This window comes from Chiloscyllium punctatum, chromosome 11 (assembly GCF_047496795.1).
Source record: "Chiloscyllium punctatum isolate Juve2018m chromosome 11, sChiPun1.3, whole genome shotgun sequence".
Taxonomy (NCBI): domain Eukaryota; kingdom Metazoa; phylum Chordata; class Chondrichthyes; order Orectolobiformes; family Hemiscylliidae; genus Chiloscyllium; species Chiloscyllium punctatum.
This window is the reverse complement of record NC_092749.1, coordinates 111,867,696-111,888,929: the sequence shown is the minus strand read 5'-3', so window position 1 is coordinate 111,888,929 and position 21,234 is coordinate 111,867,696. Positions and strand designations below refer to the sequence as shown.

Here is a 21,234-nt window from a genome sequence, read left to right as displayed (position 1 = left end):
GGGAAAACAATCCTAACTTCTCCAATCTGTCTTCATAACTCCTCAAAAGACTATCCAACTTATCTCACTCCCAAACAATTACCCTATAAATGGGTAAACTTTATCTCTTCAAATGCATCTCCAATAGCCAGTTGACAGCTACAGCGAAGTCTGACCTTACCACTGCTTCAACCGTTGCTTTCTATTTTCCTTATAGTTCCTGGGCCAATTGTTTTAAAACTATGACTCAAGTCACAGGAAATAGCTTCTCCACTATTGTGCCCCCAAGCCTCTTGTGGTAGTCTATGTCACAGTTTACCCACAGACTTCAGGTTGCTATGGGACCTTTCACATGCAGGTTGTAGTCTGGAACTATGGACAGTTTTGGTCGAGGCTCCAATTTATTTCCATAATTTGGCTGACCAGGAATCTCTCCTAATCTTACCACCTACCATTGACATGTGTTGGAAAGATTTTTGACTTGACCGTTTAACCTTATTATGAATGCACCTTCCTTGGTCATCAAGTCCTGGAAATGGGACTCAAATCCAGAGCTTCTGTATCCATGCCAGGGACATATGACCATACAAATTAGGAGAAGGGTAGACCATTCAGACCCTCCAGCCTGCTCCACGATTCCATAAGATTACCATGGTACGGTGGCACAGTGGTTAGCACTGCTGCCTCACAGCGCCAGAGACCCGGGTTCAATTCCCGACTCAGGCGCCTGACTGTGTGGAGGTTGCACATTCTCCCCGTGTCTGCGTGGGTTTCCTCCGGGTGCTCCAGTTTCCTCCCACAGTCCAAAGATGTGCAGGTCAGGTGGACTGGCCATGCTAAATTGCCCATAGTGTTAGGTAAAAGGGGTAAATGTAGGGGAATGGGTGGGTTGCGCTTCAGTGGGTTGGTGTGGACTTGTTGGACCGAAGGGCCTGTTTCCACACTGTAAGTAATCTTATCTAATCTCAAAGCCCCTTGCACCAAAGGGTCTGTTTCCATCCTGTATGATTCGATGTTTAAAAAAAAACTATGACCATGTACTTCTTTTGAGTTTGTTGCACCATAACTTCCTACATCTGTTTAAGACCAAAAGAAATAGGAACAGGCAGAGGCCATTCATCCCCTCAAACCTGCTCCACAATTCAACAGGATCATATCTGATCCAACATTCCCCACATTCACTCTCCTGCCCTTTCCCTTGACTCCCCGGCTGATCCAGAATCTGTTTATTACATCCTTAATTATACACAAGGACTCTGCCCCCACAGTTCTCTGGGGCAAGGAGTTCCAAAGACTCCCAGTCCTCTGAGAGAAGAAATTCCTCCTCAGTTCAGCCTTAAATTGGTGACCCTTCATTCTGAGATTATGCCCCTTCAGAGCAGAGGTGATGGCCTAGTGGTATCATTGCTAGTCTATTAATCCACAAACTCAGTTAATTTTCTGGGGCACTGGGTTCAAATGCTGCCATGGCAGGTGGTGAAATTTGAGTTCAATTTAAAATTTTTTTAATAAAATCTGGAATTAAGAATTTACCGATGGCCAAGAAACCATTGTTGATTGTCAGGAAAACCCACGTGATTCAATAATGTCTGTCAGGGAAGGAAGACTGCCACCTCCATTTGATCTGGTGTACATGTGACTCCAGACCCACAGTAATGTGGTTGACTCTCAACTGCCCTCTGAAATAGCCTAGCAAGCCACTCAGTTCAAGGGAAGCTATGGACCGGCATAAAAGTGGTGCCCAGAATAGAGAGTAGATGGAAAAATAAATGCCTAGACTCTCCCATGAGGTCAACATTCCCCCAGTATTTGCCCTGTCAAATCCCTTGAGAATCCTGTATGGTTCAATGAGACATCAACACTGTAAAACTTCAATTACATCCCCAGCTGAGGTGTCCAGTGGTTTTGAGATTCCACTTTTGCCATCCTGTGTTAGAAAGCTGTGGGTTTGACCTCTGTTCTCAAGGACTTAATGACAAGGTCCAGGCTCTGTAGACAGTGGTAGCGTTCTGTGGTGGAACTGGTCCTCCTGAGAGCAGATACGGCAGAGGCATTTTCCCAATTCCTCCATTTCCGCTGTATCTGCTCCCAGGAGGATCAGTTCCACCACAGAACACACCAGATGGCCTCCTTCTTTAAAGACCATAATTTCCCTTCCCACGTGGTTGAAGATGCCCTCCAATGCATCTCATCCACATCCCGCACCTCTGCCCTCAAACCCACCCCTCCAACTGCAACAAGGACAGAACCCCCCTGGTGCTCACCTTCCACCCTACCAACCTCCGCATAAACCACATCATCTGCTGACATTTCCGCCACCTCCAAACGGACCCCACCACCAGGGATATATTTCCCTCACCACGCCTTTTCACTTTCCGCAAAGACCGTTCCCTCTGTGACTACCTGGTTAGGTCCACGCCACCCTCCCATCCTGGCACCTTCCCTTGCCACTGCAGGAATTGCAAAACCTGCGCCCACACCTCCTCCCTCACCTCCATCCAAGGCCCCAAAGGAGCCTTCCACATCCATCAAAGTTTTACTTGCACATCCACTAATATCATTTATTGTATCCGTTGCTCCCGATGTGGTCTCCTCTACATTGGGGAGACTGAACGCCTCCTAGCAGAGCGCTTTAGGGAACATCTCCGAGACACCTGCACCAATCAACCACACCGCCCCGTGGCCCAACATTTCAACTCCCCCTCCCATTCAGCCGAGGACGTGGAGGTCCAGGGCCTCCTTCACCGCCGCTCCCTCACCACCCGAGGCCTGGAGGAAGAACGCCTCATCTTCCGCCTCAGAACACTTCAACCCCAGGGCATCAATGTGGACTTCACCAGTTTCCTTATTTCCCCTCCCCCCACCTTACCTCAGTTCAAACCTTCCAGTTCAGCACTGTCCCCATGACCTGTCCTACCGGCCTATCTACTCCACCCTCCTCTCGAACCTATTACCTTTATTCCCACCTCCATCCACCTATTTGCTACCTTCATCCCCAGCCCCACCTCCCTCCCATTTATCTCTCCACCCCGGAGACTCCCTGCCATTATTCCTGATGAAGGGCTTTTGCCCGAAATATCGATTATCCTGCTCCTCGGATGCTGCCTGACCTGCTGTGCTTTTCCAGCACCACTCTAATCTAGACTCTGATCTCCAGCTTCTGCAGTACCCACTTTCGCCTGGTATGCAATACTTTGCCTCATTCAGATGGGGTGTGAACAGACGCCCAAACATAGTGAGATAATAGGATGTTGTAAAACATTGTATTTATAAACTATTTCAAATTATAGATGTATGTCTTTTCATACTAAAAAAAGAATTGTTTCTGCTGGGTAAAGTTGACTGCAGCCACCAATACATAATCACCTCAAGTGGATTAACCAGCAGCGAAAATTCATCTCTCACTTCCATTCTCAATGAATTGTCGAACAGGGTACTGCCTTACTTTATCAGCAATCGTTTCTTGAGGTTTTTACACAAGCGTTGAGAACGGAAACTTACTGTCCTGGTCCTCGTGATGTAACACAAGGAAATAACGTTCTATATAGAACAAAAAAGGGGCGGTGAGTGGGTAAGACGGTCATTTGGAACATAGCCTGAGGTCCGTCTGCTCACTGAGCAAGGAGCACAAAGCCATGGAAGAGGAGGCCAAAGTTATCCGGGAGGGATACCTTGTGAAAAAGGTAGATCGTTATTGCGGATCCACTGGGAGGAGGGGGTGGGGGTGTAGTTTCTGAACTGGGGTTTTCAGAATTGCCCCTGGGATGTTGCCAACATTGTCCTCTGTAAATAGAGGTTCTGCAAGAGGTTCGGGGTCTAACCCCACAATGGGTCAATATCTTTGACAGGACCCAGTTGGAATCTGTCTCCACGCTGAGCAGCTCTCTGTATTCTTCAGGACTATTTGCAAGTCTAAGAATTTTCCTCTGGTTACTTTGTAATGTCACTGTGGATTGCAACTTCTCCAACAAGAAGTGGTCAAATGTGTGTGTGAGAGAGAGAGAGACTGTTTCTCTGTGCTTATACGCAATATATTTGAGCAAGACCCAGTTCCCCTCTCACTTCATACTGACGCTGAGCTCTTAAACCCAAATTGCAGTGACTTAGGCAAAAGATAACTGCTTTCATTATGATTAAAAGTTATTATCATGAATTCGTCAAGTTTTTTTTGTTTGACTCACTGTTTACAGTTGAAAAACAATATTTTTTGTAACTCGCGGTTTACTGACGTTTTGAGACATTGTTTATCTAGGAGTTGAACTATCAAAGGGAAGTGCCCGCAGAAAACGGTTTTCTCTAAGAGTCAAAGTCTACTACATTGCTTTCTCTCAAGTTTCATTTTTTTAAAGGCCAGTCGTACCAACTTTGTGATTCTGGATTAGTGGCGCTGGAAGAGCACAGCAGTTCAGGCAGCATCCGAGGAGCAGTAAAATAGACGTTTCGGGCAAAAGCCCTTCATCAGGAATAAAGGGCTTTTGCCCGAAACGTCAATTTTCCTGCTCCTCGGATGCTGCCTGAACTGTTGTGCTCTTCCAGCACCACTAATCCAGAATCTGGTTTCCAGCATCTGCAGTCATTGTTTTTACCAACTTTGTGATGTCGAGTGTGTTCGTACAGCTGCGTTACTCTGCAGAAGTTTTGAAGGGGGGTGGGGGGAGAGGGTAAAAACCGCTCAACTTTTGCCACCAAGAGGTTTGCAGAACACGTGGAGACCGCTAAGAAAATAAATTCCTCCTCATCTCAGTCTGAAATTGGTGCCCCTTTATTCTGAGGCTGTGTCCTCGACTTTCCCATGAGGTTAAACAATCTCTCAGCAGTTCCAGCCCTTTAAGAGTCTAATATGTTTCAATGAGATCCTCTCTCATTCCTCTCAACTCCAGTGAATAGAGTCCCAAGTTGTTTAACCTTTACCCATAAGACAGTCCCTCCATACCAGGGCTTATCCCAGTGAATCTTCTCTGAACTGACTCCAATGAAATAAATGAGGGGACCAAAACTGGTCTCCCCAGCACCTTGTACAGTTACAGTAAGACTTCCCCACTCTTATATTCCAACCAGTGAAATAAGGCTAAACATACCATTAGCCTTCCTGATTACCTGTGTGCTAGCTTTCTGTGTCTCATGTACAAGTTCCCCCTCAAGTCCATTTGTGTTTTTTTTTCTCAATTTAAATAAAATTCTGACATTCTGTAACTTAATGAGTCTGATTTTAACCCATTCAAAATCTACCCACTTGCTTAGTGTTAAAGTCAGGTCCAGTACTGTTTTGCCTGCTGATGTACTCTTAGGTAAAATCCCACTGTTAAGTCAAATATCGTGTCCACATCTCCCATATAATTAGATCAGGTAACATTAGAAATAAGACAAAGTGCTTTAATAGCAGCCGTCTGGATAGCCTGAACCTTGGGTAGTGTTGTAGAAAAGAGAGACCAAGGGATTCAGATACATAATTTTTTGAAGTTTGCATCACATGTAGACAGGGTGGTTAAGAAGATGTTTAGCGCGCTTCATTGCACAGACCATTGAGAATAGGAATTGGGACATAATGTTGAGGTTGTATAAGAGTTGGTGAGTTGTCTTCTGGAGTTCTCAAGGTAAAAACAATGAGGTAAAAACAATGACTGCAGATGCTGGAAACCAGATTCTGGATTAGTGGTGCTGGAAGAGCACAGCAGTTCAGGCAGCATCCAAGGAGCTTCGAAATCAACGTTTCGGGCAAAAGCCCTTCATCAGGACTCTAGAGTTCTCTGTCCAGTTCTGGTCGATCTGTTATAGGAAGGATATTATTAAGCTGGAGAGGGTTTCTGAATAGACTTACCAGGATGTTGCCGGGTATGGAAGGTTTGAGTTACAAAGATATGCTGGGTTGGCTGGGACTTCTTTCACTGGAGCACAAGAAGTTGAGGGTGGCCTTATCAGGGCTCGTAAAATCATGAGAGGTATAAATAAGGTGAATGACAGGTGTCTTGTCCCTAAAGTGGGGGATTTTAAGCCCAAGGGGCATACTTGTAAGGTGAGAGGAGAAAGTTTTAAGAAAGACATGTGGGGCAATTTTTTTGCATGGTGGTTTATGTGTGGAATGAACTTCCAGAGAACTGTTTTAAACATGGTGGCTGAGCCTCCACCAATCCAGTCAGCATGTTCTGTAATTCCATACCCAATCCCCTTCAACTCTCCATTACTCTCTCCTCTTTGCTTCTTGAAGTCCCAACTTTCCTAATATCTCCATATTTGTCATTACCTGTTTTTTGTCTTTTAACCTCAAAGACACTCGGTGAATGAAAGCTGTTACTACTGCCGAACCTTTTTTGAGAGCCCACACAGTTTCATGCCTATGTTTACTCAGGCCTCTACCCTGCAGAGAATAACCTGACTTCAATCACATCTAGGCAAGGTGGTTATGAAGGCATTTAGCACACTTGCCTTCATTGCTCAGACTTTTTAGTGTATGAGTTGGGGATTCATGTTGAGGCTGTACAGGACACTGGTGAGGAGTACTATGTACAGTTCGGGTCGCTCTGCTACAGGAAGAATATTATTAAATTGAAGAGAGTTCAGAAGAGATTTACCAGGATGTTGCCAAGAATGGAGGGTTTGAGTTAGACTGGGACCTTTTTCACTGGAGTATAGGAGGGTGAGGGATGACGTTATAGAGGTTTATAAAAACATGAGGGTAAGGTGAATAGCAAGTGTCCTTTCCCTAGGGTGGGGGGATTTCAATATTAGGGGTAATATTTTAAGGTGAAAGGAGAAAGATTTAAGAAGGACATGAACAATTTTTTTACACAGAGTGGCTCATTTATTGAATGAACGTATAGAGGAAGTGGTGGATGCGGGTACGATTGCACCATTTAAAAGACATTTGGATAAGTACATGAGTAAGAAATGTTTGGAGGGTTAGGGGCCAGGAGCAAGCAGGTGGGACTAGTTTAGTTTGGGACTGGGTGTTTGGCATGGGCTGAAGGGTCTGTTTCTGTGCTGTATGACTCTCGATGACTCTATGACTGGTTACTGTGTATGGCAGTATTGTAAAAACATGGAGGAAGCAATATTTCCAAAGGCCCTATGCAGAGTAATATTTACACAAGTTTCTTTTTAACGGTTTACGTAAGCTGTCAGCAGCTGATTCAGGTTCTGGTGTTTACTTCCAGATTTTATTGATGTGGCTTTTGTGTGTAAGTAAGATGCTGATGCTATTAAAGGCTACAGCGGTGAATAGACTAATTGTAAACATCAGGTTATAAGTACAGAAATGTACATTGTCAATGTATCTCTGTTGGAATTCAACATTCTTGTTTCATTTGTTCAATTCAACTTTTAGCTATAAACCTCCTTTTAAATGCCCCACATAATGAATGTGCTTCTTGTGTACCCAGGTTCTGTCCACAATGGTTACCTACAAAAGAACATATTTCATTATGTGTTTATTGCATTCATAGAATGAGAGTGTGATTGGCTGGGCCAACATTTATTGCCCATCCCTAATTTTTCCAGTATTCTTTCATAGGGTGTGTGAGCATTACTAACAGGACCTATTGTAGTCTGTCCTATTTGCCCCTGAGCGGAATGGCTGTCCAGGTTATTTCGGAGGCTCAGCTACATTGCTGTGGGTCAGGGGTCAGGACAGCAGACTACCTTCCCATGACATTGATGAACCCGGCGGGTTTTTTACAATATTCGTGGTTCCTGAGATTAGCTTGCAATCCCGGAATCCGAATCCAAATGCTGTCACGGTGGCATTTGAATACAGAGCACCTGATCACTAACCGACACCTCTGGATTCCTGGGGACATTACCACTGTGTCTCCTGGACTGGTGGAGAAGATTATCCTTTAGATGCTGGTGGTGAATCACCTAGTTGAACCACTGCATTTCTTGTGGTGTAAGGACACCCAGAGTAGCAGGGAGTTCCAGGATTCTGATGGAGCGACAGTGAGCAAATGGTGATCTAGTGAATGTTTTTGTGATGGAGAACATTTTGTGTGCATTGATGCTTATAATGGCAGCATGCAAATAAGGCAGAAGTTGGATTGCCAGCAGTTCTTTGACAGGAACTGACTGCTGTAAAGACCAGGTCTTTTTATTTCCTTTATTTTAACACCATGAACCAAAATAACTGCAGCTGCTTTAGTTTTGAACAGTAACTGAGGTAAAAATTAGTCTTTGATGTTTATTTAAAGAACAGATACGTAGGAACAGTCAATTTATTTTTTTACCAATGGGCAGGAGTGCGCTGGTAGAAGACTAGGAATTGGCCTTGCTGTTGGCATTTTTGGTTGTGCTGTTTTTTTTCCCTCTGTCGAAGTCAAGCCTGTCAGCAGGAAATGTCAGCCTCACCAGCTGTGGTCCTGAAAGAGCCGGTTTAATCTGGAGAATGTACAAGGTGTCACCCTAGCAACGACAAGAAAAGAATTGAGAGTGACTTTTGTGTCATTGGGATCAGAACCATGGCTGATTTCTCTTCCTGTGATCTGAGAGCACTTGGATTTGCAGTAGAACTATCATTGCCCTGGCTGAGCTCAGTTTTTAAAATTTTATTTTATGAGATGGGGAGTCAATGGCCAGGCCAATGATTGTTGCTCGTTGCGTTTGGACTGGGTGGATGCTGTACCACTTCAATTATGAGTCAATGGCATTGCTGTGGGCCTGGGGTCACACATCGGCCAGACTGGGTAATGGTGGCAAATTCCCTCCCTAAATGGGCCTTAGTGAACCTGCCAGGATTTCATATCAATCGATGACAGTTGCAATGGTGCCATAGCAGAGGCCAGATTTCACTTCCAGATTTTATTAATCAAACTTAAATTCCACCAACCGCTGTGGTGAGATTTGAAACCCATGCCTCCAGAACACTGACCTGAGCCTCTGAATTGCTGGTCTAGTGACATTGGCACGATGCCACTAACTCCCTCAGAACAGGGACTGGCACAGACATGATGGGAAGAATGGCCACTTTTTGTGCTATATACCATGAACACTTGAGTAATGCTCAATATAGCATGCAATCCAGTTTGATCTAAAGTCACTGAGATTGTGGAGCGGAAAAATAATTGAGTAGCAGCTACAGAATTCATGATAACTGAGAAGAACATGAGAGAGTAAACATGCTAGCAGAGAATCGCCTAGCATGCGGCCTCATTTGGAAAATATGTCAGTACAAATTGCCAGATTGAAGTCTCAGTTTCTCAAGGAACTGTTCAAATCTTGACCCGAAGGCAATCCAGAAGATCAGGCCTTACAGATTTCAAAGCAAATCCTAGATGGTTACCAGGTTTATGAAGAGAAAACCACTTGTACTGTGACAGAATATCAGGATTTCACAGCAGCTCCCAGCAGGACTCAATGACAGGCTTATCACCTATCGATGGTTCATAATCAAATGGTGAGAAAAGTTGGAGATAAAATGGCGCTCATGAAGCCAATTGGCTATGGAAAGGGTAGATTCACAATTGTATCATTGTGAAGGTCTGGGGGGGTGGGGGGCAAAGTTTAAACTGATGGTGATATCCAGTTGGAAACCTTCCAAGAAACAGCAGCTGCCAAAATGAGTAGTTTCCCATGTTGGTGATAAAGATGGATCCACGAAGGTATCTTTAAGATACAGCTGAGGGAACTTTGGAGCCTCCAGCCAGGAGGTTTTCCTGAAGCGAAAGGTCTGAAGAGCCATTAGTTAGTGATCACCTGGGCGGTTTTCAGATCACACCTTGTCACGGAGGCTGTTGTTGACGTTAGCTCACAAATTCCCAGAGATCAACTTGTTCAACTGTAGAATATGTCTCCAAACAAGCCCTTGGACGATAGCACAAGAGAAAATGGAATGACTGAATGATCAGAAGAGCGAAGCCATTCACCAAGTGAGACACTGTACAGGCTCGGATGAGATCACCTCCTGGCTGATTGGTTTGTAGGCTGGCATCATATTCAGAAATCTGGGAGATCCAGTGCACTTGATGGGACAGAATCTGATTTCTTATGGAATGATATGGCCAATGTTTGCTGATGAAGATGATGCTGATGATTACCTTGAAGATTCCATTCAAGAAGCAGATTGAGACACATTATTTGGTTCTGAAAATGAGGAGACAGATGAATTTTTGGATTTTTAATGGACAGTCACTGCGTGCTCTACTGCTAATACACATTCCTTACTGTCCTGTGAACAAATTGAGTGGAATCCTATAAATTTGTACATATGGCTTATGTTATGGATGAATTTATTGTAGCCATGTTAAGTCTGCCTCCATGCAAGTTGTTCTGTATTTATAACTAGCAATTCAAAAATGCCTTTGGCTCCTGTTGCATTATTTTAAGGGTTAGTGAGAACACCCTCCATTGTGACAACCCAAGAGAGTGGACTGAAACCCCTTGAAAATATTACTTGTGTAAAAGTCAACTTCTGGCACTTTGGCTCAGATTTTGTATCAGAAGCCTGACTTTCACACAAGTGTATACAGTTGTTCTGTGATTTTGTTCTCAACACATTATGAAAGATCCAGGGGACAATAGCAAGGATGAATGACCATGTATGGCAAAGAAAATGATGTGTTCTTCCCTGGGTATTGGACAAAAGAGTCTCTGGTCAGTAGTTCATGGACTGGACGGTGTGGTACTGAATCATACAGGCCAGAAAAGTCACAGAATCAATCCTTGAGTCACTTGCAGATGACTTCAGTCCAGAATGCACTGAATGGGAAAAGACACCTGCCTATTTTAAACTTCTGTCAATAAGTACATGCCCACTGTTCAGTAACTGAATATTTTTGTGGAGCAGGCAGGAAGTTCAAGCTGTAATAGTGAATGTCAGAACCTCAAACCCTTCCCCCCTTCTCACCCTCTAACCACCAACTATGTCTCTCACACCCTCTCTTTAATCCATGCCTCCTAGATCTCCTCAGTTCTGCCCAATACCACCCACCATGTTACCGATATATCCTTGGTAACTATGTATCCTGTATCCTCATGGATAGACCTCAGTAGACATATCTTTGAAATGGATGTTAAAATTACTACATTTTCAGCAAATCTAAAAAAGCTGTCATTTCAGATTGAAAAATGCTCTAATTAAACAAACCAATTCAAAAACTTTAATTCCGTCAAGAGATCCATCTGTTGTAAAAAAACAACTTCAAAGAAAGAGAATCCTTCATCTTCTCTTAGAACTGTCAATCAAGTAGTTTACACAGCCTCTTGTTGTTTTTTTTCAAACTCAATAAAGCATTTATAATCGGTCCAGTCTCCAAATGAACCAGTAAAACTCACAGACAAAGCAGCGAAGATAAACACTCTTACTTCATTTCCTAAACTACACCAGATGACCAGCTGATCAATGCATTTCAAGAACAGATATCTGTTATTATTCTGTTTATGGGAAGCTGCAGAGCAACTTTCTTTTGAAATTTAAAATGGGTGTGAACAGTTAAGTTGCTTTGCATCAGGACAGCTCATGGTCCTAAGCAGTGAATCTATTGGTTTTGAATGTAATTGGGAAAAGTGCTTTAATATATTGTTACACGTATGTGCGGGGGCATTAATGTTTGATTGCAGAACAGATCCCTTTAATTAACCACCACAGTAAAAACACACCCAGCTTATAATACGGCATCTAGCTATTGAAACTGAAAGAACATATCGTTATTGTACTTCAAAGCCTATCAACAAAAGCATCCAACAGCAGGTGACAGTTCCTTTATAGTCCCCGCCCCCCCCCCCGCCAAGAGGCTGGGTTTCTCCTGTGATGCATGACACCTCTGAAGTGCAGTGAACCATGTATCCTTACAGTAGGGACCGGACGCCATAAGAAGTTATTGAGTGGGGCAGTTTGCTGGGGGAGGGGGGGGGGGAAGAGCAGGGGAATGGTTTGATCTGCTCACTCCCCTGCAATGGAGCTAGGAAATTCATGGGTCATGGGTCACCGGTCCATCCTGGTAACCGTACTTTGTAACCTTGTGCTTGCAGAAATAACCAGTAATAGCTCTGAGAACCACCTCTCATTCCCCATTTCCGAAGGAGGCTAAGTCCAGTCCAACTCGATCACAATCTGATCCTTTTAATGTGTGACTGAATCCAAACATCACAATAACGGGCAGGAGTAGATTAACTTGGCTTATTCAGCTATTCAATTCGATCGAGAAGTCTATTGATCTCTTAAACCTGCTCAACGATTGAGCTTCCGCAGCCCTCTGGGCCAGAGAATGCCCAAATATGCTGCTCTCTGAAGAAATTCCTCCCAGCTCAGCCGTAAACCAACCTGCCCCCACAGTGAGACTGCGTCCCCAAGTCAGGAAACGATGGTGAGCATATCAACTAAAGGTAATCATAGTGGTATAAAGTGAGTTACTAACTAAGGAATGGGGCAGAGAGAACATACAGTGAAATAAGCATCTGATTGATGTCAGGACTCCAGGTCACTTGCCGTTGGGTGTTCTTTCTAGGATTATCATTTTAAAAAAAGAACAAGCAGCAGAACTGTCAGCATCATGGGAATATAGGGAGTGACACTCATGACTAATAAAACACAAGGCTGTATCTGAGATTCTTAACGATTCAGAGCCACTCATTTTTACCAGAATGGAATACTTAAAAATAAATGACACGGTCAACAAGGATATGTGTCATTGGCTATTTGACTCATCGAGTCCACACTGACCATCTGAAGAGCAACCCACCCAGATCCAAATCATCCCTATAATCCTGCATTCCCCATGGCTAACCCATCTAGTCTACACGTCCCTGTGACACTATGGGGCAATTTAGCATGGCCAACTTACCTTGACTTGTACATCTTTGGACTGTGGGCAGAAACTGGAGCACCCGGACGAAACAAATGCAGACACATGGAGAATGTGCAAACTGCACAGAGAGTCATAGAGATGTACAGCATGGAAACAGACCCTTAGGTCCATCCCATCCATGCCGACCAGATATCCCAACCCAATCTAGTCCCACCTGCCAGCACCCGGCCCATATCCCTCCAAATCCTTCCTATTCATATACCCATCCAAATGCCTTTTAAATATTGCATTTGTACCAGCCTCCACCACCTCCTCATTCCATACACGTACCACCCTCTGCATGAAAAATTGCCCCTTAGGTCTCTTTTATATCTTTCCCCTCTCACCCTAAACCTATGCCCTCTAGTTCTGGACTCCCTGATGCCAGGGAAAAGACTTTATCTATTTATCCTATCTATGCCCCTCATAATTTTGTAAACCTCTATAAGGTCACCCCTCAGCCTCCAACGCTCCAGAGAAACAGCCCCAGCTTGTTCAGCCTCTCCCTGTAGCTCAAATCCTCCAGCCCTGGCAACATCCTTGTAAATCTTTTCTGAACCCTTTCAAGTTTCACAACATCTTTCCGATAGGAAGGAGACCAGAATTGCACGCAATATTCCAACAGTGGCCTAACCAATGTCCTGTACAGCCGCAACATGACCTCCCAACTCCTGTACTCAATACTCTGACCAAAAAAGGAAAGCATACCAAACATCATCTTCACTACCCTATCTACCTGCGACTCCACTTTCAAGGAGCTATGAACCTGCACTCCAAGGTCTCTTTGTTCAGCAACACTCCCTAGGACCTTACCATTAAGTGTATAAGTCCTGCTAAGATTTGCTTTCCCAAAATGCAGCACCTCGCATTTATCTGAATTAAAGTCCATCTGCCACTCCTCAGCCCATTGGCCCATCTGGTCCAGATCCTGTTGTAATCTGAGGTAATCCTCTTCGCTGTCCACTACACCTCCAATTTTGGTATCATCTACAAACTTACTAACTGTACTTCTTATGCTTGCATCCAAATCATTTATGTAAATGACAAAAAGTAGAGGGCCCAGCATCAATCCTTGTGGCACTCCACTGGTCACAGGCCTCCAGTCTGAAAAACAACCCTCCACCACCACCCTCTGTCTTCTACTTTGAGCCAGTTCTGTATCCAAGTGGCTAGTTCTCCCTGTATTCCATGAGATCTAACCTTGCTAATCATTTTCCCATGGGGAACCTTGTCGAACGCCTTACTGAAGTCCATATAGATCACATCTACTGCTCTACCCTCATCAATCTTCTTTGTTACTTCTTCAAAAAACTCAATCAAGTTTATGAGACATGATTTCCCACGCACAAAGCCATGTTGACTATCCCGAATCAGTCCTTGCCTTTCCAAATACATGTACATCCAAGTACATGTACAAATACATTGTACGACAAAGTCTGGAATCAAACCCAGGTCCCTGGTGCTGTGAGGCAACAGTGCTCACTACTGTGCCACAGTGCCACCCGGAAATCTTTGTTTCTAACTGTAAACTGTTCACCTGAAAACCAATTTTTGCAACCTGACAACACAGCTTATGGTCATTTTTTATGAATGTTAATACTCTTTTACTTTCCTCAGGCTACTTTGTTTGATTTCTTTGATTTTTATTTCCCTTGTGATTATGAAAAGTATCTTTTGGTTACTGCCTTAAAGGGATTGTTCTTTGGCCCTTGTGTGCTCCAATGAGGAGCCTTTAAAATCATGAAGCATTTTGAATGAAGCAAAATTCTTTGCAGTGGGTGAAGTTGAAAGAAACAGATGATCCGAGAGGACAGTTTTTGTGAATGGTTAGGAATTGGAATGTGCTCCCTGATAAGGTGATGGTTACACATTCAACAGCTGCTTTCTGAAGAGAATTAAATCAGTCCTGCAGGGGAATAAGGTACAATGAAATGTGGGAGAGAACAGAGGTGAGTGAGGTGCACTGGATTGTTCTCTGAAATAGTTGACGCAAACTCAATTGGCCAAGTGGTCTCCTTTGAAATGTTTTTGTTCCCAAAAACATTGAAAATCAGACACCAAAGTGCAGGAGGGTAAACCTGTTCACCCCTGATGCTTAAAGTCTTGCAAAATATTGGTTCCTATCTCCATCTCAGTCCCTGTGCAACTAGTGATTCAGATTGTACTCTCTATTCTACAGCCATGTGCCTTTTTTTGTTGTATATACTTTTATTAATATGTTCATTTGACAAACTTTACTGTTACCCAAACCTCTCTTCTTTTTTGTAAACAACAGGAAGGGAATTTTATGAATCAAATCTTTGTCTCTTATTCCACCCTTTGTTGGTTTATTGCTATATTTCATAGACAGCCTGCTCCCCTTTTTAGATGGTATTCTGGTCACCAAAACAGAGCAGTAATGATATTAGAGTACCTGGTTGGGAAAACAATAGTTACATAGAATTATGGAATATCTACAACTACAGAAAGAGGCCATTCAGCCCATCGAGTCTGCATTGACCCTTCAAAGAGTGTTCCACTGAGACCTAAGCCTCAACTCTATCCATGTAACTCTGCATTTCCCATAGCTAACCACCTAGCCTACACATCCCTGGATGCTACAGGGCAACTTAACATGGCCAATCCACTTAACCTGCACATCAACATCAGAGAGAATATCGTTAATTAAAGGCAATGAGTTCTGGTGGTATAAAGAATCATTAAGGTGATCCTTTGACTAATGGTTGACTGTTTGTCTCATGACTTACACAAGTAAGAAGTCTCAGGAAGTTGGTTCTTATTGGTGCCCAGCTTGGGTGTCCCCTGCTGCCACATCTCCCTGGTGAAGGAGGGACCAGCAGATTGGGTGTGATTGAACTGGCCACTTTTCCTGAGTGAATATATGAATGGTATGGAGTCACTCAGCAGGATGTCCTTGGGTTGGAGGGAAGGGTGGGGGCTAGCGAGCAGTACTGGTGTCACCATGTTCTCTAACTACCTGCTATAACTTCATAACATCCCCATGCCATCCTTTCCATCAGGAACCAGTGCTAATGACCGAAAGTGGACCAGTACACCTTTTGCATAGTGCTTCTGCTGATCTTCTAGTAGAACAGAGACTGCAGGAACCCTGAGGGACTTGTCTATTCAATATGTTAGAGGGTGGCGTGTGTATGAAATAAGCTGCCAAAGGAAGTGGTGGAGGCTGGTACAATGACTACATTTAAAAGGCATCTGGATGGGTATATGAATAAGAAGCGTTTGGAGGGATATGGGCCAAGTGCTGGCAAACGGGACTAGGTTAAGTGAGGATATCTAGTTGGCATGGGTGAATTGGACCAAAGGGTCTGTTTCTGTGCTGTATGTCTCTGTGACTCTATGACTAAATGTTATGAAAATAGCACTGCCTTGATGTGAGATTGAAAATAGGAGTTTGAAGCCCAAAGAATGGCACTTAGACTTCATACTGGAGGCAAGAACTGGTGACAACCGTATGAATGAATCAGTGCTCCATCTGAAAAGGAAATGGGAAATGGTCCTCAGAATAATCCAATGCTTTGAATATCTACCACAATTTTTAGAAATGTGCTCGAAAGCTGTAAATGATGGGAACTCTACAGAGACCTTGTGAAACTGAAGGGAAAGTTACCATCAGATTGGTTATCTCTTTCAGAGACAGGGGCAGGCCATTCTGCCCTCCTGAACTCCTGGTACAGAACCAAGACTCTGGGAGGGAAAAAAACCAGGATGTTTCTACACTCTGCCAAGAGCTAAAATGAATGAGGATTTGCTTTTGGATATTTTTGGATGACTTGTTCAATAAAACATGATGCTGCAGTCATCCGTTACCATGGGAATGAAGGAGATTTAGTTTTGGCCAAGGGAGATGTGAATAAATCACCATGTTTATATACATATGTTCAACCTACTTTACACACACTCATCCTAATTTATATATGTTCAGCCTAGTTTATTTGCATTCATCCCAGATTGTATACATTACCTAAGTGTATTTACATTAATTATCATTTATATGCATATAAGTTCTAGTTTATACACATTCATCTCAGTTTATATACATTCGCTCTAGTTTATATATGGTCGTTCTCGTTTATACATATTCAATCACATATATATATGTGTGTGTGACTGTTCACCCTATTTTATTTATATTCATTCCAATGATCCTTGTTTATATACTGTTATCCATCTAGTTTGAATATTTCCTGTTTTAATAAAGAATGGCCTTCACAATATCTAGATAATAGACAATAGACAATAGACAATAGATGCAGGAGTAGGCCATTCTGCCCTTCGAGCCTGCACCGCCATTCAATATGATCATGGCTGATCATTCCTAATTAGTATCCTGTTCCAGCCTTATCTCCATACCCCTTGACTCCACTATCTTTAAGAGCTCTATCCAATTCTTTCTTAAAAGAATCCAGAGACTGGGCCTCCACTGCCCTCTGGGGCAGAGCATTCCACACAGCCACCACTCTCTGTGTGAAGTAGTTTCTCCTCATCTCTGTCCTAAATGGTCTACCCCGTATTTTTAAGTTGTGTCCTCTGGTTCGGCACTCCCCCATCAACGGAAATATGTTCCCTCCTGCCAGAGTGTCCAGTCCTTTCATAAGCCTATACGTTTCAATCAGATCCCCTCTCAGTCTTCTAAACTCAAGGGTATACAAGCCCAGTCGCTTCAGTCTTTCCGTGTAAGGCAATCCTGCCATTCCAGGAATTGACCTCGTGAACCTACGCTGCACTCCCTCAATAGGTAGTGATCTATTGAAAGCAGCATCTTTACAAAGTTGGTAATCCTTTCTCATGCAAGGCTAACATTTCCTGATTCAAGTCTTCTGTTACTTTGCTTTAATCAATCATTCATAACTACTTTTACGAGTTAAAAGGTCTTCAACCAAACGTGAGACACACGTCCTGGTTGATTGTGTATCTATTTTTAGGTATTCCATTCTGGTAAAAATGAGTGTCTCTGAATCGTTAAGAATCTCAGACACAGCCTTGTGTTTTCTTAGTCATGAGTGTCACTCCCTATATTTCCATGATGCTGACAGTTCTGCTGCTTGTTCTTTTTCAAATGAGAACCCTGGGAAGAACACCCAACAGGCAAGTGATCTTGAGTCCTGACATCAATCGGATACTTATTTCACTGTAAGTTCTCTCTGCACCAATCCTAAGTTAGTAACTCACTTTATACCACCGTGTGTGTGCTCTAGTCAGGAAAACAACGATTGCAGTTTAACTTTAGTTGATATGCTCACCATCGTTTCCGTCTCGGGGACACAGTCTCACTGTGGGGGCAGGTTGGTTTAGGGCTGAGATGAGGAGGAATTTCTTCACCCAGAGAGCAGTGTATCTTTGGAATTCTCTGCCCCAGAGAACTGTGGAGGCTCAGTCATTGAGCATGTTTAAGGGATCAATAGGCTTCTCAATGTTAAAGACTTGAAAGGATGCAGGCTAATGGTGTTTGGCTGAAACATCTAGCTCTAGTCTATTGAATGGCAAAGCAGACTCAAAGGGCTGACTGGTCTACTTTTGCTTTCCAAAGAAAATACAAGTACAACAGCTTATTAACAATGTTCCCTTGAAGCTGTGTGGTCACTCTGAATCCTGTGTACTCTGACCTTGACTTCCAACTCTGGAAGTTTCCTCTTACACAAAAATAATTAGAAGGAACATAACTTATCAGGTAGAACCTTGTGGCCATGTTTGGAATCTTGGTGGATGATGTGCGAATAACATCTGACTAGCAAAGTCAGCTACAGTTTTATATTTTATGCTATCTTGATTTGCAAGTATTCTCTCCTTGAGACTGACCAAGTCTTATTGATGTCCTCAACATTTTGAGCAGTAATTGCAGAACCAAATAAAAAATGATGTCCACATTTGATCCAGATAGAGAGATAAACCTTGACTTTATTCTTTTGTCCATTCTCTTTGTACAAATTGTGTGAAGGAAAAGCTTTTGACTTTAATGGGTCTCTGGTCATCCTCTTGTTGTTTGATAATTTATTGTGATGAGATAGCAGTTGTTTCTTGGTTTCCCTGATTAATCTATTGATCATTGCTGTGTTTGTTAGTGGTTTGCACTTGCTTCTTTTTACAGTGCAGTCTGACCGTACACTGACTGCTTCTTGCAAAAAATATAGCTATTTGGTGCTGACAAATACTGATCTTGCTAAATGTCATCTGGAGTTTGAGGAATACATGAAATAAGCTACTTAGCTATGGCCTTCCATCCAATTACAGTTCAGGAGGGCTGGTGGCACATTGGGCTGCATTCTGTTCCCAGCCTCCTAGAAATCTCTTGCCGTCAAAGTGTCCGAAGTGGAGCAGGAGCATCCGCGAAGGTGCCAGCTGTCTTAAGTGTTTTGGACAGGCTCAGGAGGAGGCCAGAGGCAAAGAGTGTGCTAAAGCCCAGGCATTCCCACCCAAACACCCACTTCCTCCCACACAACCAGATCTACAGATCAGCATCAGACTGTTTAGTCACCTCCAGGATTCACAACTCCAGAGCGAAGGAAAATCAATGTCTGCGTCAAGAAGCTGCCTAATTGTAATGAGAGATGCGTATCACTGTCTCTGGGCCAGAAGCTCCCACCCTCCCCATCTGACCTGTCCATCTTTCTTCCCTCCTATCCACTCCATTCTCCCCATCGACTTACCACTATCACCCCTCACCTACATCTACCTACCAGCTTCCCAGCTACGTTCCCCCCACCCCCACCCACAACCCCCTATTTATCTCTCAGCCCCCTTCCCCTTCCATAATCCAGATGAAGGGCTTGTGCCCAGAACGTCGGCTCTCCTGCTCCTGGGATGCTGCCTGACCTACTGTGCTTTTCCAGTGCCACACGTTTTGACTCCTCCTTGGCCATGTTGGCCTTGGAAGGTACATTCAAGAGATGTGACCAAGTTGACAGTCAGTTTGTAAATCCTTCCAATGCCCCTTATACCAGGCAGTAAGAACGAGAGAGTCCCCTGGTCAGTCATCCTGCCAAAGGCCATGACAAAATCGCGATTGAGCTTCTCCCAGAAGCATGGATCAATCCAATCGAAACCCATGTCCCAACCCTCCGAAACAGGGAGAGGAGATAGAACGACAGTTACACAAAACACAGGTCCCCTCCTATCCCAGTGGGAAGACACTAGTCCAGTGACATTACCACTGCACTAGTAACTCCCTGGGCAGTTAGGGATGGAACATACATTTTGGGTGAGTCAATGATGCCTGTATCCTATGAACATGTAAAGGAAAGGAATTATGCCCAATTCTGAGCATTAGACATTAGGAGGGATGTGAAGACTTTGAAGAAGGTGTAGAAGAGATTTACCATAAAAGTCTCAGGAATAACTGATTGTAGTTACATCGATAGACTGGAGAAGCTGGGGTCAAAGAGAAAGCTAAGATAAGATTTGTATAAAATCATGAAACACTTGGATAGCATAAAGGGGCTGAATAGCCAAAAGAGACAGATTTAAGGTGAATGAAGCCGAGCTGATGTAAGGTTAAGCTTTCTTAGAATCCTTTAGGATTTGAAATTCACGGATGCACAGATCCTCCAGAAGGAGAAATGGAGGAGTAAAAGATTAGACCATAACATATAGCAGAAGAGTTGGACCATTTGGTCCATCAGGTTTGCAGCATGGTGGCTCAGTGGTCAGCACTGCTGCCTCACAGCACCAGGGACCTGGGTTCGATTCCACCCTTGGACAACTGTCTGTCTGTGTGGAGTTTGCAGTTCTCCCAAGTCTGTGTGGTTTTCCTCGGGCTGCTCTGGTTTCCTCCCATACGCCAAAAATGTGCAGGTTAGGGTGGATTGGCCATGGAAAATGCAAGGTTTCAGGAATAGGATAGGAGGGATCTGGGTGGGATGTTCATCGGAGGGTCGGTGTAGATTCGATGGGCTGAGTGGTCTGCTTCCACACTAGGGAATCGGCGAGGTCTGCTCCACCATTTGATCATGGCTGATCTGTTTCACTACACTGTTCCCCTGCCTTCTCCCATAACCCTTGATGCCCTTATTAATCAAGGACCTTTCTATCTCTGTCTTAAATTAGATTGTGGAGATAGACAGGAAGTGCTGGAGGGGGCCAGCCCATTAAAGATGGGCTCAATGGATTTCCGCCTCGTTAATTATGATTCTACAGTACAATATTGCAAGCTTTGAAGCGAAAAGGAAACAAAATAACCTTAATCTTACAAAATTAAGGCAAATCCTAATCCTTCTTAAAGTATTTTGTGGACTCATCCCAGGTTCTGTGCGATGCATTGCTTTCTGTCTGGGAGATTGCCAGCAAACCCCTTACAGGCAGCTGATTGGTTCAGAGATGGGGAATCAGCTGTTGCTACAGATTGTTAAAGGCAGCTGAAAATTTTACCGACAGAGAGGGGAAGCGGCGATGTGCAGGATCAGAGTCAAAGGTTACAAGCCACAGTTCGGAGGAAGGGTCACTCAACCCAAAATGTTAACTCTGATTTCTC

At 43.7% G+C, this 21,234-nt stretch overlaps 1 protein-coding gene across 2 annotated transcripts in view; it reads left to right on the top strand.

Annotated features, from left to right (window-relative positions):
• Positions 1-21,234, top strand: part of plek (pleckstrin) — a 137,515-nt gene that overhangs the window by 85,103 nt on the left and 31,178 nt on the right. The window contains exon 1 of one of the 2 annotated variants that reach the window (XM_072581535.1): positions 3,556-3,662. The exons of the other annotated variant lie outside the window; for it this stretch is intronic. Coding sequence (XP_072437636.1) covers positions 3,615-3,662 — 48 coding nt within the window. The 5' untranslated portion in view covers positions 3,556-3,614. Of the gene's footprint in view, positions 1-3,555; positions 3,663-21,234 lie in introns of those variants that run through there. 2 annotated transcript variants of the gene reach the window in all.